This window comes from Solanum tuberosum, unplaced genomic scaffold (assembly GCF_000226075.1).
Source record: "Solanum tuberosum cultivar DM 1-3 516 R44 unplaced genomic scaffold, SolTub_3.0 scf00173, whole genome shotgun sequence".
NCBI classification, from domain to species: domain Eukaryota; kingdom Viridiplantae; phylum Streptophyta; class Magnoliopsida; order Solanales; family Solanaceae; genus Solanum; species Solanum tuberosum.
The window spans coordinates 1,200,788-1,224,703 of NW_006239104.1; the positions used below are offsets into that span (position 1 = coordinate 1,200,788).

Here is a 23,916-nt window from a genome sequence, read left to right on the forward strand (position 1 = left end):
CTGCATATCAAGTTTTATTAGTTAACACCAAACAATAAAATAATATCACAACTTGATTGAAAGAATTAGTATTATCTGATTATTACCCATTAGACTATATTTAAAATTATATGTTTGAGGCATTGTAACAATTAAACTATAATTAGGAGTCTATGTTTGTGTCAGTAGTTGATTTTCCTAACATACATACCAAAAACAACTGTCCCCATAGAACTAAATCACAGATTTCAGTGATTACAATGAAGCCAATTTTACTTACCAATCACTAAAAATCACAACAAAAAACAAATAACCAAATACTTACTTAATATAGAGTTACATCGTAAGAAATTACGAAATCACTCCAAGGCTGCCCTGGATAAGCCAAAGGGTGAAACCAATCCATCAAATCCACCCTACCAACACCAAACTCAAAAGGAGGATCGATTGGATTTGAAGCAGCAGTGAAGAAATTGGTTTTCCTATAAAACAAAATGAGTAGTTATAGCATATAAAGTGAATGAACAAATGGTAAAATACAATTACACAACAATACATACTTTCCACGTTTCTTGGATAATTTGCTATCAACCCATTTCTTAAATTGAAGGATAACTTCACTGTACATATCAAACCCCTTGTAATTTACAAAAAGATGCCTCTATAAACAGTACTTCACTGTGTTCACCAATGTGTCACCTGATTCACTTAAGTTTGTGTATGGTGATTGGGCATACTTTCCTGGAATCTTCGTACGAACTGCTGAACTGGTGAGATAAATGTGTTTTCACCCTCAATAACACCAAACTGATTGAACTTTGTTTTTCCAGTTTAGCAACTTCCAAAGGTGTGACACAAATATTTTCAGATTCAACATCTACCAATGATGACACGTATGTTTGTCCAGTTTCAAGAGCAACCAACTGTGATTCACGCATATTGGGCATAACAAAGTCATCCAATGTAGGAGTTTTTCTATTTGTTTCAAAATCAACAGATACACCACCTATTAAGATATACAAACATCTTTTATGTATCTATATTTTATGAAATTTTAAACACAAATCAAAAATGAACTAAAAATAGTTATAAAAAATAGATTTAAGCTAACAAAAAGAACTTACAATTGTTATCAAAAACATGATTACAAAACGAAGATGGTGTCTGGACACCATCTTTATCTTCACAATCTTGCAAATGTTCATTTTGAACATCAACATTTCCTTTTCTTTGATCCTCAACAACAACCTTAATGTTCTCAATAAAATAAAATTTTGAGTCATTCAACTATTACAATAAGACAACAATATAGCTAATTACGTATATATAATCAACAAGAATATTAATAATATTTAAAATCAACACAAAGTATCCACATTAACATTTATAATAATCTTGATCTAAAAATTAGTTTATAAGTAAATAATAAGTCCATATATTAATAACTAGACTAACCCGTTCACCACCTAAATCTTTGTTGGTTGAAACATCATTATGAAGAGATTTCAACTCTTGAATGATATATTTGAATGATGAATCCATAAAAAGCCTTCATTTCAACAAACTTAGCATCTACATTTTTTTCAAACTTTTCCAACTCATTACGAACCTAACAAAAATTAAAATAGACATTAATGTTTCTTCAACCAAAATTCTGACAGAAAGTAAATAAAATTTATAATCATACCTTCACAACTTCTTGGGCAATTTTCTGCAAATCTTTATTAAATGACAAACTCGAATCACTTCCAACCTTTTGTGCAGAGCTATGAGGCAAATCTTTAACGTTCTGTCGAACGACAGAATGAGTCTGTAAATTCTGATTTTGCCTTACATATCTATCACGTTTACTCTTCTTATTGAATGGAATATCAGTCAAAATAGTAAGATTTTCCGACTCAATGATATCAAGCTCCTCATCCATGAACACAAGATCTTCAAATGTATACTAACACAATAATAATAAATTGTGAATATACACTACTCATAAAATAAATTAATAAATAATAACAAAAGAACTTCTATTACCTGATTGCCATATTTTCTGAACATTCCTTTCTGGAGATGATCAAAATATATCTTATTTTTGGATATATCCCAATTGAATATTCTAGGCGTTCGATTGAATTTACGAATTGCAATAGAACCATCAACTTTGTTACAACATTCATAAAACCAAATTTGCAATGCGAGAGGAAACCCTTCAAACTTCACATAATCCGGATCTTTTGCCATTTGACTCGATATAGAATGACGAAGATTAAAAAAGGAGAGATTGCCCCAGGGGTACGTAATGTACTGTCCCGACTCAACACATAAGAAGTGATCTTTTGGAATATGTGACAATTGTGGTGGAGATGACAATATGAATGTACTAATGAAATAAATCATAGACATATTAAAAAAGTCTTCTTCCTGAATCAACCCATCTTCTTTAAACACTCTTATGAAATCAGCTTTCAAAACCTTATCAACAACATTTGGAAAGTAACTTAGATGTACTATTCTGATCATGATCAAAAACCATACACCCACCACACTTCAAACCAGTAATTACCAAAAATTCTCTAAGCCCAAAATGCATTTCTTTACCATTTATGTCAAACACAAACATGTCATCCCGATTGTTAGATAAATGATGAACAAGACTTCTAATAATCTGAGGTTGGACTTTCAATTGGGATAAGTCTAATAGATAACCAAAAGGAGACTCTTTAAACAAATGAACACTACCAATTTTTTCAAGTAGCTTTGTTATATCAACAAAAACGTTGACATTAACATAAGAACACCAACGCGATTGTTTCTTCTTGATCTAAAAAATATATATTAAAAATCAATAAATTATAATAGTCATAAAATGCAAAATTTATAATATAAGCAAAGAAATATTTGCATCAAAAATTACATTAATAGAAAACGACTTTAAAAACATACCTTTAATGGTACTTGTGATGCCTTTTTCCTTTTATTATTAACAAACCTAGTCCATTTTTTACTTAAACCATTATACCTCTGCTCACCGAACCCCATCAACATTCTATGGCATAAAAAATTAATTAATGTTACAAATCTTTCTATTAAGAATAAGATTCAACACTTGCATATCAAAAAAAAAAATTTAATCAAATAAATAAATACCTTTGAATCCTGATCATTATTTACTCTTAATCTTTTAGAGAGGGGGATATCGTCCTCAAAATCCCTGTCATGTGGATAATGATCTTCTACCAATTTTCCTTTACTCTTCGATTTTGTATCAGCCGCATAATCATCTTTTTGTTGAACTTTGTAGGATGATGAAGAATTGATAACAATAAACTCATTAGATCTACCAGATGGTCTTGAACTGATCGGCGGGCTATCAACGATTACCACAGATTTGTTAAGTCTAGGACTTTTACGTGGAGTCTTTTCCATCGAACAATGACAATTTTTTAGATTAGTTGGCTTGTGAAGCGTTTCTGTGAGAAGATTAAAGGTTAAGAAGTTGAAAAAGAATGAGAAGATTAAAGGTTAAGAAAGTTGAAGAAGAATATGGAAGGAAACTCTTTTGACTTCTCAAAATATTTTCAATATTTCTTGAAATTATCACTCAACATTGATAAGTACACCCTTTCTTGGTAAAAAAAATAGCTTTATCAGAACAAATAAAAAACTAATTATGATCCCAAAGAGTTCCACTATGCCTAAAAAACGGAAAAAAAAAGGTAATGAACGTGTGAATTTGGAACTGTTTAGGAGAGAGGATATTTGATAAATATTAATATCCTAATTATACTCCCTATAAAAGGCACGAATTACTAAAAGTATGAGAGAGAAAATCTGTAAAATAAAATAAAATTAAATACAAAAATTAAATGTTTTGTTATGTATGTAATTTAAAACTTAGTTTGTAATTAAATATAAGTATATTGATATTTTGTTAATAAAAGTCTTAAGTAGTATATTTCTGTAATTTTCACTAATTATATTGAGCCATTTATTGGTCAATTTGGTTGGTAAATAAATTTGATCAAAAATAAAAAATTTGGTGAATATAAATGGTAAAGTAGAAAAAGATTTAAAGTAATAATAAATTTTATGTTGATGAGAATAATCCTTATATGGTTACCTATTACAAGGTTTTAAAACTTCGTATATAGCTAGTTCCTTGGATGTTTGCCCAAACTAAGATTAAACTGTATATATCAAAATAACTACAACAATTATGAGTTTATCAAAATGTTTTGTTCCTTGCTCCTTCCTTGACTTAAGCATCAGTCGCCAAATTTTACTCCCCGTAGGCTGTATATAACAAAGAAAACTAACCTACCAAGTAGTATTAGCACAAGGAGATAACAACAAAGGCAAAAATGAGAAGAAAAAGCACACATTTTGCATTCAACGTAAAAACACATTACAACATCAGGTATCAAAACTCAAGGCTTGCACCGACATGCCTCTAGAATTATCGATCACAATTATATTTTTTTTTATCGTCATTATATCAAATTTGATTAGACTTTAGTACTGTATTGCGACGTTACATCTGGAAATGGTCCAACAAAAAGGAGCAAAACCTTAATGTATCCTAACCTAACCTCCAGATTAGTGCCTCTACTGGAAAATGGCAGCATTCAGTATTTGAAGCACCAAGAGAAAAGGGCAAACAGATACCAAAGAACTACATGAGGAATAAATCCAATTCTCTAGCTACCTAGAAAAGAAATAAGCTTACAGATGCTCCTTTGTATTTCATGATGAAATTTCAGAGACGAATTTCACTTGACAGATTCACCATAGTTGCTTTCTTGATCAATGAATCAAGTTTGTCATATCTAGAACTCCTTCCGTTTTTACCTGGGCTCTACCACGACGGCTTGTACATTATAGCCAGGTAAGAAGCATTAATGGCAGAAAGCTTTAACATCTTCACAATATCACAATGGACTTCACTGTCAAGTTTTGTGGAGCTTGAAACCGAATACCCTGGGGACATAATTTTGTGCTGGTTTTTGTGGCTTGAGGTGTCCGTAAGTCATCAAATAGAGGTGTGGAAATGTTGTTCCAAAGTAAGCTCCATCGATATCTTGGGCCGTTAAAGAAATCATAATAGAGGATAGAAATGCCCAAAACATGGCAAAGTAACGACTAATATTCAAGATTAATGAGCAAACTACCACAGAAAAGTGTGTGCTCAAGTTCCATACAAGTGAAAATTGAAGAACGAGGAGAATCACAATAGCAGAAACTTAGGGACAAAAATACACACAGCTCAACCACTTGGCATAATTGTGAAAAGCTTCAGAGTAAACAAAAGAAATGCATAAATGACGAGAGGAGACATTTATTAAAAAGAGGAACTTCAAAAAGTGATAGCATAAAGGATACTGCCTTGGTACTTTGATCGGGGATAATAGATATCCTCACATCTAGGACAGTATATTTTTACTGTACTTGAACGTGGAATATCGGACTGACCAACTGGAAGGCAAGGCTGTCCACAGCAATAAACTCGTGGACATCTCCCAAAGTCGTAGTTCTTGTACTTCTCTAACTGAAAAAGGGTTTTCCCAGAATTTACACATCATGAGAAGTGAATAAAAAAAAATGAAAGGAGACAACACAAAAGCAGATAGGTTCCTTGTGAAGCTGTAGTCCTAAGTATGGTTGGGTTTTTGTAATTGTAGATAGCACTGTTATGGTGCGGATCTAATACATATATACATGTTACCAGTTTCCAAAAAAAAAAAAGAGAAAGCTAAGCATAAGAGATCACCATTGCAGCCATTCCCTTGCTAGTCAAAATGTACCGGACATGGATCAAACCATACAACATCTCTGCCGCTGACTCAACCAATTCATTCTGCTCCTCGGTGAACATATCACCTAGTCAAAGCAGGAAAAAGTTACAAAGTTGACATTCTCCAAATATGAAAAAGACGAGCTATCCTTTTGAGAGCATGCTATATATTCAGTGCCATAAGATAGACGATATCTACGTGGAAAAAACAAACTGGTTCTTATTTTCAAAGGAGAACAACAAGAATATTGTAAAAGCAGGGGGAAAGAAGCATGAATTCAAATTTATCGCCTAAAGCAGATTCCATGTCCATTTTAAACTCATGTAAAAGAGATAATTCAGGGGTATCAATTTTCACATCTATCATTTTTTCAAGGCACTAAATTTGTTGAAAATCACAATAACATAAAACAACTACATGACTATTCATTCATCCCCCCTCCCCAGAAAAAAAGACATTCGATGAAGGGAAAGTGGTCAACAACACAGGTTGTATGCCAAGTTCTCTTACTGTGAGTTCTGGTTGGACTCTCTAGCATTTCTGGTCCTTGTAGTTTCCAACGAAAGTATCAAGGTAGATTGAAGCCATGAAGAATTGGCTGAGGCCCACAACTCCAACGAAGATTCAGAGTTTCTTGGGTTTGAACGGGTGTTATTATTATAGGAGGTTTGTGGAAGGATTCTCCCAGTTTTTCAGTAGCTAAAATTCAGTATTTAACAACAAAGAACAGCAGCTACTGTTAAAACACAGTTTTTACAAATAAAGCAGCAGTGTATTGTAGTGGTAAATGCAGATTTTATATGGAGGGTCAACTGGACAATGCATAAGTCACTAAGGATTTCCAATTAAGCTGGCATAGAGAAGGTATTTGGAAACAAGAGGTCGAGTACTTGCAGAACTTGTAGTTTTACCTTCCTTTTTTCAGAGAAGATCAGATACCACATCCTTTGGTTGAAATAGTAAGACCAAATAGAAGTTTCCTAGTAATTCGTAGCAATACAAGAAGTACTCTAAACAAGCAAACATACTTACCATGAGAGGATTCAACATCAAGGATCAGGTCAAGTGCATAGTCATAGTATGGCACTTGACTGCTCAATCCACATAGATTAAAATCATCTTGAATGTATTCGTCATCAACTTCACAGAAGAACTCATTTCCACGCAGGTTACAAAACCAAGAAATCCATGATGTATCTTCCCCATCAGAACCACTAACATCAGACTCTTCACTGTCTGTTTCAGATTCATCTGCAAAAGACAAAATATTGGATATACTCTCATATTTAGTTCAAAATATAAAAGAGACAAAATAAAGAATTTATGTCTACTTAGCATGCGGAATTACTAGTTTACAGCTCGTCAAAAGCCAATATCATGAGCCATTTATCAAAAGGAAAACTAAAAAATGACGAGCCAACATAAATTGTACTTAAATGATGATGTCAAAAGAGTTGTAATAATGCAGAAACAAACTAAGCTTAAAGGTTGTTGCAACCAAATACATTAACAATCTCTACAGCGCTACCACCAGCCGTAACTCCATTACATACTCTCTAGTCTAAATTCTAAAGGCAAACACTTCTTTGAAATTGAAAACTAAAACTAGAGGCAACAAAACATTAAGATGCAACTATGAGTAACAGTAAGCAACTCTGAGCTTCTGACTGGACACCACAAAACATCATAAGCCATTAATAGAAATGGAAAACACCAGGGATATTCCCTGTGAACTTTTCGTTCACCCAAGAAAGAATTCAAAGATTAGCTAGAACAAATTTGAGATGGCGCGCTAAGAACCTCACAGAATGAGAAGATGATCACAACTAGTCCATCCATTCTCTTTGAAACTTGATAATCTTTTTTCTGGTCCCATTCCACGCTGCTCTTCGCAGATAAGCATAATCTATTGCATTCACACAAGTAGTCAGATCTTATTGGAAACAAAAATCACCACCAGCTCTAAGATAACTGAAAATGCTCCAAAGAAGCCCCTAAACATATCCCTCTAAGCAGTAAAGGATTCTGAGGGTCGTAAAACAACTTCTCAATTTACTCGAACAAAATTTATCATTACTGGTATTTTCTCAACACCCCCCAAAGAAGAATTTAAACTCAAAATCACAAAATTTGACATTATCAGATCTCCTCATCTTCTCAATCTGCCCACAGCTACAAGGCAAGAGACCAAATTACCACATAGAACTTATTCCGGCATGAAATGTCCCAGCCCAACTATGCAGCTAGACTGCTAGAGCGATATTAGACATATGTAGGTGTATCCTTCTCCTTGCATTTCTTCAAAGAGATTTTTTCATGTTTCATACACAGGAGCAACTTTGTTGAGCCAATCCTCTCCCTCAATATAAATCAAACATATGGCCTAATAATAATCTTTCTAGCTTTTCACTAAAATAAAATCACAAAGACACTACACAACGTTAAAGACTACATGTTAAAGCTAAAGCAGCATCTACCGGATCCACATTCCACTAACATGAGGGAAATGAATAATCAACCATTGTCAGCTACAATCTTACCCGATATCAGCAAATTGAACGCATTCAAATATCAAAGAAATTGTTATACAGGAAATGAGGGGAATCCTTTTTTCCCAAAAAAAAAAAAGTCTAACCATCTGAGCACTTGTTCTTCGTAGCGAGACTAGAGGAAGAGCGGGTGTCTCGATGATCAATATGCTGCTGATGCAATTTCCCGGCACCTACGGAGGTAGACGGAACCGCCTTGTCCTTCAAGGCTCTAGATGTAGAAGGTGCAGATTTTTCCAAGTGCTTATCCAACGCATCATTAATTCGCTTCCGATCCAACGTTCCACCAACGATCTCCGACCTTGATGAACCACCACCACCTCGATCCCTATACATTTCTCTCTCCTTCAACCAAACCTATACGTATATAATATATATCTATAAACCTATCAGTTCTACATGTATGAAGCTCAAAACTCCATATAAACGGAGATATATGAAAGGGGAAACCGTGTGTATGAAAAGAGTAAGTTGAATAGACGGAGATAACTAGGGTTTCATCGACATTTGAGAGAGATGACAGGAGAGAAGCCAGTCCTCTGTACTTCGTCTTTTTCTCTCTCTTCTATTTTTTTTTGGTTTCAGATTTTTTTTATTTAATTTATGCGATCTAAAGTTTTACTTTGTTAATAAAATTAAATTTTTCGATTTCATAATTCAGTAGAATGTACTCCAAAAAAAAAAAAAAACTTGAAATGATATATTACTAAAAAAAAAAGTTAGCATACTTGATTCAAAAGCTTTCTCGTACAAATCGACTCAAATGTTAATTAATACTTATTCTTCTTTACTAAAAAAATATATATTATAATATACTAATAAAATAATGTATGACAACTTTATATAATCTTAAATAAGTGCTCAAGTTGAAATCTGTACAAGATTAGAGTCGTAAAGATTTAATTTATTCTATACTTTTCGTGAAGAAAAAAATGTGTAACCTTGTAATTTCAGAAATATTTTTTCTTCTAAATTCGTAACACAATTTAAAGGTTTCGAATTTGAATATAAAAATAAAAATAAAAAATTTAATTTCCAAATACAAATTTGAATTAGTTAGCGCTTTTCTCTTCCACATTTTATTGAAGCAATTAGCACTATAAGTCACTGCTTAAAAGTTTTCTAAAAACGATAAAGAAACCTTTTGATTTTAGGAAGATAATAATTCATAAATTAGCTAAATGTACTCATATCAAGCAATTGGAAAGATGTGTTATGTGTTGTTTTCAATGTGGGTAACAAACAGACAAATTATTGAGATTAATTATAAAGATAGACAAACTATTTGTTAGAAAAATACTAAAATTGGTCATTCTTACTTCTTTTATTTACTACATTTTTAAATGATTTTTTCTGAAATTTACACTATATATACTAAAATGATTTTTTCTTAAAGTAAACGTTAAAGTTTAGAAATATACGTAGTCCTTACACCAGTATCCATTTTGATCTTTTCCTTTTCTTAAAAAAAAAAAAAAAAAAGGCTTGAGTCATCTGCAGCCTCTTAAAGTTGTCCGCATAATTCATTTAGACACTTCAATCAGGACTAGTACCTATTGAACACTTTTATTTATTCAAAACTTGTTTCTATTAGACATTTTTCAACAATAAGTAAAACAAATAAAGTGTGTGTAATACACTTGCTGTAATGTGGCAAAATGACTAATTAAAAGATAACATGTGGCGTTGGGCCCAACAATTTTCCAAAATTATTTCAAAAAAATTTCCATCTATTTTTTTTATAAAAATAAAAATAAATGATAGTCCAACCCTACCCCATCCCCCTTTCTTCTTCATCTTCTTTCTAGCAAGATTTTATTTCTCAAAGGATAAAATTCAATTCTTTGTTAATTGCTTACATAATTATTTTTTATTCCTAATACGTGAGATCGATATATTCAAAGAGACTGACACAAGAATGATGAAGAAAGACACTGTCAATCGTCTTGAGATCGATAACAAAAAGAAATCGAGAGGACCTAAATTAATTTTATTGAATCAATCTGATATTATGTTTGATAATTTTAGTGGGTTTACATTTTAATTTGAATGGTAATATTTGTTCGAAGGTGACCGAGATGGACGTCGATGGCTAACTTTTTTAGTCCGATGTTCTTTCTTTTTTTTTCCTCCAAATTTAATTAGCTGATTCAATTTTTATTTTTTAATAAATGTTGAAAAGAAATGAAATAGAAAAAGAAAAGAAAAAAAATGGAGTGTAGTGGTTTTCATGGAGAAGATGACTTACAGGGGTGGCGTGGGGTTTTGTTTTTTTTTAAAAAAAAGAATTAGTATTACTTTTAAATATATATTTGTTAAAGTTAAATTATTTAAATGCCAAGTGGCACTGTAAGAAGAAAAAGTATTAAGTTTTTTTGGAAAAAATAAAAATAAAACATTATTTAAGTTTTTTCACGCGCTCAACGGAAGTGTAAAACACTTTTTTTGCCACATCAACATTTTGTGTTTAATAGGTATGCTTTTTGAACAATTCAGGCGTTCAATAGGTAATAGTTATAATTGAGGTGTTTAAGTGAAATATGCGGACAACTTTAAGGGGCTGCAGATGACTTACGCAAAAAAAGAAACTTTCTTCTGCACTGTCCCATGTCTTGCTTATGCACTTTTTTTTATTAAAAATAAATAAATTAAGTTTGTACTTTTTTCACAAATATTAAAAGTTTATAATTTATAATTTATTTTTTTAAAATCATTTCTTATACAATCTTATCAACTGAGCAAATCATAATTTATAAGCAATGTGTTAGAATATCTCTATGTTCATTTTATAAATAAAGTTTGCAATTATATGTTATTACAATTAATAACTAGCTATTATTTTAAACAATTCTTTCATATAATATGAACAATCTTTTCGCCGAGCATAATTTTTTTATATGTATAAATTTATAGGTCAATAAATTATAAAAAAAAAAAAAATTAAAATTCGCGATTTGAAATCCTAAATTCTGTTTTTTCTGCTTTCAAGAGGATTTGTATTTGAAATTTAAAATCATACTAAGTAATGAAACACACCACCCAATTTCATAACAGTAAACAACCAGCTAGTAAAATAGCTAGAGATGTTTGGGATCAGAAAAAACTTTATAGGCATCTGTACAAATGTATGAGGAGGCGTTGAAACAATAGGAAAATTGTGTTTGTGTGACCTATAATTTAAGAAATTTTTAAATCGATGAATGTTTGCGCTAGAGTAACCTACGTCACACCCCCTTGAAGTACAATATTTTTTTTCCGAATCCAATATAAAAACAGGCAACAAAGCATAGTAACTCCCATTGCTATCATTAAAGGATGTGGTGTTGTGAATGGAGTTGTATCTCCTTTAATTAGAGGTCTTGAGTCGCTTCTTCTTGAATGAGGCCACATACGAAGCGAATCTAGATTAATCGAGCTTCAATACAAAGATATTGAATACCAAATGAAAAAACAAAAACCACCATTGCTAGTGGATTTGCTATAAATTATCCCCACAACCACATATAGTACAGACAAAGATATGAGAAAGCATGGGTCCTTAGCTTACCAAATTTTTTTATACTATTATAGACTAGTTACTATTTTTATCATGTATGATGTAACTGATATTTAAGTGTCATAATAATTTACACACATTACCTTATAAGGTAATATTAAATTATGTACAGTAAATATCTTGAGATTGCTAGTACATAAAAACATAAACTCAAATCAATCAACAATTATATAAAAATATGGTAGAGTAATAAAGTATTCTTCCTACTGGACAAGATATCACATTTGTTAGAGAACGATTTACCACATACTGTCGAACTTTCCAATGCAAATCTAAATTTAATCAGATTCCAATATCAAAGTACCGGACATCGAGTGAAAACAAAAAAAAATCTAAGTATAGATAGTAAGGTGTGAAAGGAAACAAGTGGGAGAATCTGACAACCCAACTGGAGTCTATTTGGGTGTCATCATTAGTGTCTCTGCCCTGCAGTATCACATGTGTGTACTCATTCTTGCACTGGAGCAAAAAATTCTTGTGAGAAGGACAAAACAAAAACTCTTGGGAAATAACTAGATAATAATTTAAAAGAAATTCTCCATAGGAAATTGAAATTTGTGTTCTTTCTATATACAGTAAGTATAAGTATATATGGACTCTTATCAAAATAAAATCAAGATTTGTGTCAACACCTCTGAATGTGGATTTAGTGACTGCATTTGGATACTAATGTAGAATTATACTATTGGACTACAACAATATATATAAACACCAACATATCTAGTGTAATCTCACAAGTAAGGTCTGCGGAGGGTAGGATGTACGCAAACCTTACCTCTCCGAATTCCGATACACCCTTGGCTCACTACAACAATATATATGCTGCATAAAAAAACTGGTTTTCAAGATTGTAATGCAATGCTAACAGAATAACACACTACTCTTAGACATCTCTAAAATCTAAAGTACACAACTCATCCAGAAGAAAATAGATATAAGAAGAGCAGTAGCAAGTTGTATTCTGTAGAGTTCAGCACACTCATCCTTCTTCCAATAAACTTGCTGATTCTGTTCAACTTTTTGTACTCCTAAACTCAAACTCACTCACAAGACAAATAGCAATAATAGGCTGAGACACTGCTTCTACAAATTCCCAGAGTATGCCACTGAAATTCAGATAAAACAAGCCCTAATGAAGCATCTGGAGTGAATTACAATTCATATACAGTTATCGCTCTTCTAATCAACAGATCTGTCAGTGAGAACTTGAGTCATGCCAAAAGAAACATCTTCCCCTCCCTTGATATTAGTATAGAATCTAGTACTCCAATATGTTAAAAGTTATTTCCTTAATGCAAATTTGTATAAACTTAAAACAACTTGTAATTTTCCCTCCCCCTACCCTAAGAATATTAATTTATTGGATGATCAGGGTTATTGAGATTACATTTTAGACAAAAGGATGATTACTAGAAAGTATTAAAAAGATATAACAAAGTAATGTGGCACGTTGCTACGTAAATTTCTTGGGTTAAATGCATTTCTAAAGCCGAGGCTCTAAACAGTTTTCATTTTTTATAAGTTCCTCTTCAAAATAGTTCTTCCTAGTTCCAAGCCAAGGTTATAATCAAATGTTCAGATTCTTTTGAAGATGCAGCTCAAATACTTCTAAATACCATTACTCAGTTATATAGTAGCTAAAATAATTTCTACAAAAAGATGGCTGTTCTAGCACAACAATTACATCATAGATATCAGCATAACTTGATTGATGGTGAACATTAACTAATTCTACCTACATCCCTATGTGAAACCAATACAAAAATATCAATAACAGCTCTTGACAATCATGCTAACCGAAGAACCAAAAGTTGAATTTCAGGTAACTTTTCCCTTTTGGATACAACTCCAGCAACAATCAATGCAACTGCAGAAGAATCATGTTCGATGTCCATAGCAGATAATTGATCCCCTGCTTCCTCTCTTGGAACCCCAAGAAAACAACTCAACATAAGGGTATCCATATCATCAAACAATTTTAAAAGCAGACAACAAGACAAAAAACAAAATGACCTTTTATTTATAAAAAAAAGACTTTATAACATCTAACCGCGCTAGAGGGAGAGGGAGAAACTCTTACAATTTGTACAGGCAAAATATGCTCCTTGTCACCTATTCAAGAGTTGAACAACAAAATACTCTACCATACACATTTTGGCCAGTAACATCATCAAAAGGAGTGGCCAACCAAGGATGTTATGCATTTGTAGGTATATTAAATCATTTGTTGAGTTTTTCTACAAGCACCGGGGTACTTTCTTTCACTGCTTCTGGTCTCACAATGCCAATTTCTCCTGCTAAAAGAAAAATCTTATACAAGTGTGTTACAAATAAGAAGAAAGGTTTCATGATATAGAACCTTCTAGAGTACGCAGACTATAGCCAGATAGGAATAGTGGTCTTTGGAGTGCTTCTGCAGCATTTAGCTCAAGGAGACTGGTGTTTTACTCAGAGCATAATCCTGCTTCTTGGAAGTTACAATCACACTTTTCCATATGGTTTAGCAAGCATAATACATCTTCAATCTGTTTCACATGATAGAGGCTCTGCAGCTTATACTTACCGGGAGAGCTTCCTGAAAAACAATTTGGCACTTGTTGTGCCAGCATCAAAAGCCTAAAACCTTTGATGTTAAATTGAGTATTTTAGGACCCAGTAGCAAGATGCTTCATACAGCATTCAGATCAAGCAAAATAGGCAAGCGACAGATATGAGATCCATCAAGCACTCAAACCCGCCCAATTTTTGAAAGCAATAAGTGCCTCCATTTTACCGCGATTTTTCCTTCTTAACTTTGAAACTCTGAGCTTCTTATGTTTCTCCATGAATGCTTGTTTATATCTCCATTTATCAACAAAAATTTTCCTCTCTTGAGATTTCTCCACGACTTGCATTACTGCATCAAAGAAGCCCCCTTTAACCAATGCATACAGAAACGCATCAACCAGGCTACTATCTAGTTTTAACTTTGTTTCCCCTTCTGCAGAAACCTTTCTTTTGACTTCATTCCACAGCATCATAACATTGAAATACTTCTCCACGGTCATATTTCCATTTATTAGAGAAAGATATGTCTGCTCATTTGGTTCGAACTGAAGGAAGGTCATTCTCCTGAAAGTCCTCCTTGCATCTTCTAGCCGTCCAGCCTTGCAGAAGGCATGGATGATGGAATTCCAATCATGCGTTCCGATTTCAATTCTAGGATCCTCAACGATCTCATCCAAGAAAGCTGACATGAGCTCAGGTCGATGACTTTCTGTTAAACCGGTCATGATTGTCAAGTAACTCCCTTGCAAGTCAGGTATTCTTGCTTCTCTCATGTCCCTAAACACAGAAAATGCAGATTGAAAATCTTGACATGACATTGAAGCTTCAATTAGAGCATCATAGGTAGCAACATCCAACTGGAGACCTAAACCGCTTATGTCTGTCACCAGTTGAGCTGCTTCAGCAGTTCTTTGCTCTTTGCAATATGCTTTCAGTATTGGAAGGTAGACTCCAAGACCTAAAGAAGCACCCTGAGCATTCATTTCATCAAATATCATGTGTGCCTTGTCCAATAACCCAAGATTAACGCAAGCATTTATGATGCCATATCCAACGGATCTCTCAACAATCACAGATGGAGATTCCAAGGTCTGAGTTTCACCAATCAACGCAGCTAAATCTTTTATGCTCCCATTTTGAAGAAACCCACTTACTACTTCACTATAAGTTACTTTTTGAAAACAAAATCCTTGTCCATCCGTTTCTCTTACACCTTGAAGAATAGTTGCTGAAACAGACGCCAAATTACCACACTTTACAAATCCGCTAATCAAGTTACTAAGAAAAACCCCTTTATCCGGGAAACCAAATCCACTTATTAAACCTTCTAACTCAGCTATTTTCTCTTTAAGACCCTTCAATGCATACAAATAAGCTAGTAAACCAAAACTACATTCATCAGGCCTAACACCCAAAACTGACATGGTTTCCACCACTTTCTCTGCATCAGTAATCGATTCAACCTCTCGACAACAACATTCTAGTGCAGCATTACAAGCTGCCAAACTGGGTTTCAAGAAATTCAACTTCTCATCAATAGCAACCCTACAATTCTCATTAAAAACTTGTAAAAACCCACCAAAGTTGCCATTTTTCCTACAAATCTCCACAAGAACATCACCCCACAGACTAAAAGGGATGAAAAATCTGTTCTTGAACATACACTTCACCAATGCAAAAGCAGGGGCAGCACTATTAGCTTCCCTCATTGAATTCAACAGTACATGTACAGTTTCAGGCTTTAACAATTCTTGTTTCTTCTCTAACAAGAAAACTACTGATGCAAATGCTCTTTTTATGTTATGGGTATCATTCAATGATGACAAATGAGTGATTACTGAATTGGTAAGTGACTTACTTGGGAAAGCAGAGTAATTTGAAAGAGTCTTGAATGATTTCCATGCTTCATCTGTGTTGTTACTTTTGATTGAATCTTGAAGAGTGGATTCAAGATTAGATTTGTGTTCTTGTGTTAAGGTTAGAGGGGTTTGGTCATGGGGTTTTGGTGGGGTTGTAGAAGGTGATTCATATCTTTTTAAGGAGAAAATTGAAGGCTGGAGAAAGGAATACAAAGTGGGTATTTCAGATTGTGAAGAAAACGGTCTTTTTGAGAGATTACAGAAAGCTCTTCTCCACATTCTTGCTCACTGTGTCGCTGTTTGTTCGAATGAGAAGATGGAAAAAAAGGAAAAGCCCTTCGCAAAACTAATTAAGTGCCTATAACCACTTATTTTAAAGTCAAAAGTCATAAGTTAAAAATCCTAATGTATGGTTTTTAGCTTATAAATAAAGAAATAAGCCAAAAGCCCATCTAAACAGGCCAAGTCAAACAATTTTGTAACTAAAATTTATATCAGTAGTACTTATAAATAAAATAAAATAGGGAAAATTACTTAAACAAAAATATACTAGTTAACTACTCCCTATGTCCCTAATTACTTGTCTATTATTTTTTTTAATTGTGCTTAATTACTTGTCTATTTTTACAAATCAAGAAAAGACAATTTTATTTACATATTATAACCTCAATTAATTAATTTGAAAAAGGTAGAACTTATTAAAAATCTTAAGTTTTTAACTCATCCACTTCATAATTAATATGAGTGAAATGGTAAACTCACTAAGTCAATTATTGTTTTATTAATAGGTGTGTCAATTCAAAAGTGGACAAGTAATTAGGGACATAGGGAGTAGTTAACATAGCTATAATTTACATTAATTACAATTCGGAGCTTACTTCTAGTTATAATTACATTCTCTCTCGCCACTCTCCTCTTTGTCCCCTTCTCAGTTCTCTTTTGCATATCTCTCTCGCTTTATACAAATACAAATGTAAATGTTTTAATTCGATTCAATTGTATACGAATTCAAATCGTATGCAAATATACAAATACAATAATTGATACATATACATAATAGTTAGATATATAAAATTCTAACCGATATACATATACAATTCACCTCTCTCCAGTCTTTGTCAATCTTGCTCGCCACTCTCCTCCCTATACATGTAGCTAAGAATCATAATAAGCAAACTATAGCTATGAAACATAATTAAGTTATTTTTGAGTAACTATATGCGAAAATTCCCCAAAATAAAATCCCAACCAAAAAAAAATAGTGGAAAAGAATAAAAAAGAAGGGGGCATTCCGAGAATTGAACTCGGGACCTCTCGCACCCTAAGCGAGAATCATACCACTAGACCAAATGCCCTTATTGATAGTTGTTAGCAAAGTTTAGTTTTTATAATAAAAATATGTCCCTTGAAAGTAAAAACTCTATTTATTGGAAAAAATAGAAGCTTTCAATGCCGTGGAAGTAGCTACTTCATCCATCTAGCATGTCAATGTACCACACCTTGCCATTTTTGTCATATTTTATTCAATGGAAAGAGAATCAGAAATAATAAAATCTTAAGCCCCTCAACTCAAATATTTAACACCTTTTATCCATTTATAAGTAGATTCTATCAACTGGTCAACATACAGTTTTAGAGGAATTTTAAAATGGAAACAGAACAATTACTGATAATTTCATCACTAGTTTTATGTGGATCTCTGGGGTTGTTCTTTGCACATGTCACCAATTTTTTACTTTTACATCCAAGAAAATTGAGATCAAAACTTCAAAGCCAAGGGATTAAGGGACCTTCTTCACCATCTTTTCTCTATGGAAATATCAAGAAACAGGCAACCCCAGAAGAAACCAACAATCAAGAATTACAAGAAAACAAACATACATGGCCTTCCAGAGTGTTTTCACATATAAAACAGTGGCAAATTGAATATGGTCAAATCTTGATATTTATACAACCTTCATTCATATAACTTCAATTCTTTTATAGCTTATGTGGGGTTTTTTTTTTTTTATGTTAAAATTACAGGATCAATATTCATGTATTCATCTGGAACCATACAGATACTATGTGTAACTGATGCAGATATGGTGAAAGAGATATCTTTGAACCTGGGAAAACCATCTTACTTATCCAAAGATCATGGTCCTCTTCTAGGCCAAGGCATTTTCTCTTCAAATGGCCCTTACTGGGCTCATCAGAGAAAGATCATTGCCCCTGAATTCTATCTCAACAAGGTTAAGGTACATACACATATTTATGCACTTGTTAAGTTTAAGTAGTATAATCACAAGTAGTCGCGGAACTAAGATTTTCACTAAATGGGTGTCAATTGGCGATAAGGATAGCTCCGCTCCTGATTGCAAGACTAGAATTTCAAATAGCTATTGATTATGCAGGAAATGGTGAAACTGATGGTTGAATCCACCAGTAATATGATAGAATCATGGGATGAGAGAACAAGAAATTCAGTAGGAAAATCGGAGGTTAAGGTGGACGATGATCTCAAGAGTTTGTCAGCAGATATAATCTCAAGAGCTTGTTTCGGAAGCAGCTATGCTGAGGGGGAACAGATGTTCCTAAAACTTCAAACACTTCAAATGGTTATGTCCAAAGTTCCCATTGGAGTTCCTGGATTGAGGTAAAAGGATATTGTTGCTACTTTAGAACTATGTTTAGCTCTGTAAAGTGTAGGGGAAAGGGGAAAAAAGTGAGAAATATCGAAAAAAAAATTCTCATTTCAAAGAGGAGGAAAAGGAAGGAGGATTAAATAAAGTAAAACTCATGGTAATAGATAATTTTCCCACTATGTTCAGATTGTGACAGGCATATTCCAAGTAAACATAATAGGGAGATATGGAGATTGGACAAAGAGATTAAAGCAATGATATTGAAGATAGTACGAGCACGGAGAAGCCCTACTCATGAGAAAAACCTTCTGAAACTGATACTTGATGCTGCTAAGAGTTATGAAGAGAGTGGTGGTGATCAGCTACCAGCTGACGTTTCTGCTGAAATGTTCATTGTTGATAATTGCAAGAGCATATACTTTGCTGGCCATGAGAACACTGGTCTCACAGCATCATGGTGTTTGATGCTACTAGCTGCATATCCAGAATGGCAAGCTCGTGCCCGTGCTGAGGTGCTTGATGTGTGTGGTAGTGAGTTGCCAAATGATTCTATGCTTAGACAAATGAAAGTGGTATGCAGTAATCTAAAAACCATATAATCAAAACCCACATACATTTTATACCTGGATCTCTAACATATATACATATTTGATTGGCAGCTGACAATGATCATCCATGAAACGTTACGTTTGTACCCACCAGTAGCATTCGTGGTGAGAGAAGCATTGCAGGATATAAGTATCGAGAGAATTGAGATTCCAAAAGGGACTAATATTGAGATTCCAATCCCAATCCTGCATCGGCAGCCTGAACTCTGGGGACAAGATACCTATCAGTTCAATCCAGAAAGATTTGCCAAGGGCATTGCAAAGGCTTGCAAAGTCCCAAGTGCTTATATACCATTTGGCATAGGGAGTAGAACCTGTGTGGGGCAAAATTTTGCAATGATTGAACTGAAGGTGATTGTATCGATGATTTTGTCTAGGTTTACATTTTCGTTGTCACCAGGATATCAACACAGCCCTGTTTTTAGATTAGTATTAGAACCTGAGCATGGCATCTATTTGTATCTCCAAAGAATTTGACATATTTCTCTTCTTGGATATTTGTCGATGCCTGTAAATTGTAATCTATTAAGTTCAAATGACCTAAGAAAGGTTTAATGAGTAGTTCTTCAGTCATGTTACTTTTTACAAACCATCTCCTAGAGCAACACAACAGAGGAGCAAGAGAAACTACTGTTGTTACTTGTGCTGTCAATAAATATTGCAATCATGCTATTCTTCCATTAGAAAACTCAATGATACATGTTCCTTTTCATTTACCTATTTCTGGTCCTGACAAATAAATCTTTTAAGTACTTGCCACAGATGCAACGAATGCTAGTTGGCATCGGTGCCAAAATGAAGATTAAAGAATCATATCAGAGTATATGCAAGTGTTGATCATGAATCGCTTTGACATTATAACTTTCAAGTGAATTCACCTGAGCATGAGAAGAGAAGTAGTCGCCAGTCTAAACACACCAGTGTCTATAACTCTTCTTCGTTTACAAGAAGGATTAGAAACACGAAGATTTGCATAAGGAAACTGTCAAAACTAAAATATCTTCAACACAATCCTCCTCATTTATTGCAAATTAATAAACCTATTACCAAAAACGAGCCAAAAGGCCACAACAAACACGATCACATTGATTCTAACATGAAGGATCTACATTATAGTTGCTTCTTGGAATAAGTTACATGAAAGTGTTATTAGCCTTATAAATAGTTCATATTGATAGCACTATAAACTTCAATCTCTTATGACTCATGAGAATAAAGACCGACTTCGATTGCGCTCCAGCCGAGCTTCCCTCTGCAACATGCCAGAAAATGAAAATAAATATCAGAAATAAAATAATATATCATGAAAATCAATATCCAAAAAAAGGGTTAAACGAAAAATCTGAAGGCGCAAGAAAGGCAATTTTTTTAAAAAATTATTTAAAGCATAAAGTGGCCAAGACATTCTATGATGTCAATGTCAAAAACACCTAAAAACCATAGAGACAATTGATTGCTTAATAATATCTTCCCTCCCACCACTACATCCCTGCTTATGCACCACAAAATTAAATTTAAAAAGAGCTCCAAATAAAGTAAATATTTTTGAACTATATAATTCCAAGTGACAAAAAAGAATCGGGAGACTGTGTTCTCTCTATAGATTCAGGTCTGAGTATAGGCTGCATTGATAGTGATCCAATCAAGGACTGGCTAGTGGCAAAAGTATACAAATTTTTTTAGGGCGATGGCATGAGTATATAACTTAACGAACACGTAAATGAATCTTAATCAGTATGCAATCCTACACCTAGACTCGTTTGCTTTAAACAGCTAAACAACTTGATCCCTTTCATAACTATTTACACACTACCAAAGTCACTTGTATGAAAGGTTTTTACAAGTTCCTTCACACCCATATAAGAAAAGTACCACTCCAAAGTGGCCACAGAAGAACCTCTCAAAGACCATTTTACAGGGCAAAACTCTATATCAGAGGGGTAAAGCATTTCGTACTTTCTTTCACATTACCAATTTCATCATAAAAAAATTTATCATGCATTTATCACAGGTTAGAATACATATACTACTACCATCCTCATTCACATACATATGGATGTGGAAGAGAATAGCTAACATGCATACCTCTTTTTTCTTGCATTCCTTGTAAACATCAAAATGTTCTTGGCATTTGCTCTTCTCTGAGCTAAACTGTTCCAAACCTGCAAAGCATTCACAAATTAATCAATACCCTGAAACAACTGCATAACAGGATAGAAAATATGTTTTTGAATAAATTTGATATGATGGAAAAGCCTTTTCCACAGTTTTCTAATTCTACAGACGACGAATGTGTATGACAGTGATATCTCAAATATAATTGCAAGAAATTGATGCACAATGACTTGTGTGTATGGATATAGCCATGAACTCCAACAATATGGATTAGCAAACCTAAATGCTCCACATTCAAAGGTCCTTCAAACCTTCCACAAAACCTTCATCAAGCTGCTTAATTGCTCTCTGATATAGCCATGAACTCCAACAATCTGGATTAGCAAACCTAAATGCTCCACATTCAAAGGTCCTTCAAACCTTCCACAAAACCTTCATCAAGCTACTTTCATTGCTCTCAAATCGATTACCAAGTATTCTTCAATTAAATTATGGACAATTCTCTACGCAATTATCATTACAAATAAGATCTGCTCAATTAACAAAAAATATGTTCTTTTACCTAAATTCTTGCGAGTATAACTTATCTAACCGAAACAACCACAAGAATTCAATACCCAGATAATAAAAAGAGTAATATAATCTTACAAAATACGTTACATATCAAAATTCCAATAATGATCATGAGTATAATTTCTTTTCTTCTTAGAAAAAATTCAAATACAACAACAACATAATATGATCGGAAGAACAAAGTGGCAGTTGAGTTTACATTTGAGCGAAGCAGTGTATTGAGGATAACAATCGGAATCAGCAAGTTTTGCTGCACTTGGATACGCCGGTGTTTGAATTTTCGAATTTGCCATCTTGCCCTAATTTTCCAATTTCCGGTCTGCAACTTTATTGGATTCAAATTGGGTATTTTCTGTATTTATTCTTCGGGTCGAATTCCACCGACCGACTTTGAAAGAAAGTTGACCCGGAAAGGAACAGATTGGCCCATCTGAATTATGGTCCATACAGGACCATATCACTGGCCCAAATAAGAGATCTGCCTCTATTTGCAAAAATGGCATCCTTTAAGTTTTAGCCTCTTTTTATAAATATTTTGCCAAAATAAACATGAAATAGAGTATGAATTTTAACTTTTGCATCAAAGTGGGTGCAAATCAATTTTAAGCGACTTCAAGTTTCATCTTCAACAATTATCGATGGTTTTATTCAATTTAGACTTTTAAAAAATAATTAATTCACTATATATTTTCTAAATAATCAAATTTAACAATAGTATTTCTCAAGTTGTTTTAGTTTTTCCATCCGTTATTCGATATTCATATTGGAGTCCAATTAAATTCAAATTCGTGTCGGAAAGACCCACAACGGGGTAAAACACTCTCTAACAAAGGCAGATTATACCCAAAGAAACTCAAATTCGAAACCTCTAATTAAAAATGCAAGAATATTTACCACTCCATCGTAAACCTGTGATGTCTTCAATTTTCTACGGAGAAAAGGGGGAGAAAAAGGAGCAACGCAAGTCCAATGAATATCTATATATTTGTACTACTTTTCTTAATACAGCCAAAAGTTAAATATCAATCCTTAAAGAGACATCAGGTAAAAATCCTTGCAATTATCTCACCTTTAATAACTTTAAAATGTTGTTTTCAATATATGTGGTGTAGTTGATTGCTCACAAAATTTAAGAAAGAAAGTAGGAGAATTTTTTAAACTTATTGTTTTAAATAAGTCATACGGTAAATATTTGTGTGATTATAAATTGGTTTCACTAGAAAATTAGGAATAACCTTTTATTTGATTAACACTACACACATACAAAAACACCAACAACATATAAAAAATTGAGTAATAATAACTTTTTATTTATTCAAAACATTAAAAGTTTGGGAAACAAATTAATTTTGTGAAAGAATTTATAAAATAACATTTGGCTACAAGGGACAGGCCCCCCTCCCCAAATTTCCGGAGCCGGATTAAACCCATCATCATGACTACGTGGAAATGTGAATCACGAAGGGCTGGTTTGATCATGAAAATTATAAATTAACAAATAATATGTAAATTAAATTTGTGTTTGATCATAAATATAAATTAAAGCTTTTTTTTATAAGTTATTTAAATTTAAAAAGAAAGTGAAAACTGAAAACAACTTCTTCTTTTTTTTTTTTTTAAATTTCAAAATTTTATGATTTAAAATAATTTCAGAAATTCAATTTTAAAAATATAGTACATTTTTCCCTCTCTGACAGCTCAAAATAAAGCTACATTC

The 23,916-nt window shown here is 33.2% G+C and overlaps 4 protein-coding genes and 1 non-coding gene across 6 annotated transcripts; 1 reads left to right on the forward strand and 4 right to left on the reverse strand.

The window, feature by feature from the left end:
- Positions 1 to 4,335: 4,335 nt before the first annotated feature.
- Positions 4,336 to 8,899, reverse strand: LOC102591581 (putative casein kinase II subunit beta-4). The gene is made up of 5 exons (XM_006354593.2): positions 8,401 to 8,899; positions 6,798 to 7,016; positions 5,741 to 5,850; positions 5,353 to 5,518; positions 4,336 to 5,050 (listed from the first exon to the last, which is right to left on the reverse strand). The coding sequence occupies exons 1-5, from the start codon at positions 8,648 to 8,650 to the stop codon at positions 4,920 to 4,922; spliced, it is 876 nt and encodes a 291-aa protein (XP_006354655.1). The 5' UTR covers positions 8,651 to 8,899; the 3' UTR covers positions 4,336 to 4,919.
- Positions 8,900 to 12,228: 3,329 nt separating this feature from the next.
- LOC102591928 (pentatricopeptide repeat-containing protein At1g69290) lies at positions 12,229 to 16,605 on the reverse strand. 2 transcript variants are annotated; one of them, XR_001474320.1, is made up of 2 exons: positions 13,951 to 16,605; positions 12,229 to 12,976 (listed from the first exon to the last, which is right to left on the reverse strand). XR_001474320.1 is itself a non-coding variant. In XM_015311968.1 (1 exon), exon 1 carries the CDS (start codon positions 16,553 to 16,555, stop codon positions 14,591 to 14,593), a length of 1,965 nt encoding a protein of 654 aa, XP_015167454.1. In that variant the 5' UTR covers positions 16,556 to 16,605; the 3' UTR covers positions 13,870 to 14,590. The 2 variants fall into 2 exon arrangements, 1 of the variants encoding a protein (XP_015167454.1); XM_015311968.1 differs by lacking the exon at positions 12,229 to 12,976 and having other exon boundaries at positions 13,870 to 16,605.
- A 954-nt stretch (positions 16,606 to 17,559) lies between these two features.
- Positions 17,560 to 17,631, reverse strand: TRNAP-AGG (transfer RNA proline (anticodon AGG)). Its single transcript has one exon. It is a non-coding gene; the product is annotated as a tRNA-Pro (tRNA).
- Positions 17,632 to 17,814: 183 nt separating this feature from the next.
- Positions 17,815 to 20,178, forward strand: LOC102592482 (cytochrome P450 714C2-like). Its single transcript, XM_006354596.2, has 5 exons — positions 17,815 to 18,207; positions 18,302 to 18,516; positions 18,673 to 18,914; positions 19,100 to 19,475; positions 19,563 to 20,178. Exons 1-5 carry the CDS (start codon positions 17,925 to 17,927, stop codon positions 19,986 to 19,988), a joined length of 1,542 nt encoding a protein of 513 aa, XP_006354658.1. The 5' UTR covers positions 17,815 to 17,924; the 3' UTR covers positions 19,989 to 20,178.
- Positions 20,179 to 20,508: 330 nt separating this feature from the next.
- On the reverse strand, positions 20,509 to 22,539 carry LOC102592822 (cytochrome c oxidase-assembly factor COX23, mitochondrial). Its single transcript, XM_006354597.2, has 3 exons — positions 22,399 to 22,539; positions 21,597 to 21,673; positions 20,509 to 20,763 (listed from the first exon to the last, which is right to left on the reverse strand). Exons 1-3 carry the CDS (start codon positions 22,490 to 22,492, stop codon positions 20,716 to 20,718), a joined length of 219 nt encoding a protein of 72 aa, XP_006354659.1. The 5' UTR covers positions 22,493 to 22,539; the 3' UTR covers positions 20,509 to 20,715.
- Between the last annotated feature and the right edge of the window lie 1,377 nt (positions 22,540 to 23,916).

Coding starts and splice junctions, on each gene's coding strand:
- LOC102592482 (XM_006354596.2), top strand. CDS start 17,925: ATGGAAACAGAACAATTACTGATAATTTCATCACTAGTTTTATGTGGA. Junction 18,517..18,672: donor TCTATCTCAACAAGGTTAAG/GTACATACACAT, acceptor TTGATTATGCAG/GAAATGGTGAAACTGATGGT. Junction 18,915..19,099: donor ATTGGAGTTCCTGGATTGAG/GTAAAAGGATAT, acceptor AGATTGTGACAG/GCATATTCCAAGTAAACATA.
- LOC102591581 (XM_006354593.2), bottom strand. CDS start 8,650: ATGTATAGGGATCGAGGTGGTGGTGGTTCATCAAGGTCGGAGATCGTT. Junction 7,017..8,400: donor GAAGAACAAGTGCTCAGATG/GTTAGACTTTTT, acceptor TGTCTTTTGCAG/ATGAATCTGAAACAGACAGT. Junction 5,051..5,352: donor CCGATCAAAGTACCAAGGCA/GTATCCTTTATG, acceptor TAACGGCCCAAG/ATATCGATGGAGCTTACTTT.
- LOC102591928 (XM_015311968.1), bottom strand. CDS start 16,555: ATGTGGAGAAGAGCTTTCTGTAATCTCTCAAAAAGACCGTTTTCTTCA.
- LOC102592822 (XM_006354597.2), bottom strand. CDS start 22,492: ATGGCAAATTCGAAAATTCAAACACCGGCGTATCCAAGTGCAGCAAAA. Junction 21,674..22,398: donor ATACACTGCTTCGCTCAAAT/GTAAACTCAACT, acceptor AATGCTTTGCAG/GTTTGGAACAGTTTAGCTCA. Junction 20,764..21,596: donor AGGAATGCAAGAAAAAAGAG/GTATGCATGTTA, acceptor GGCATGTTGCAG/AGGGAAGCTCGGCTGGAGCG.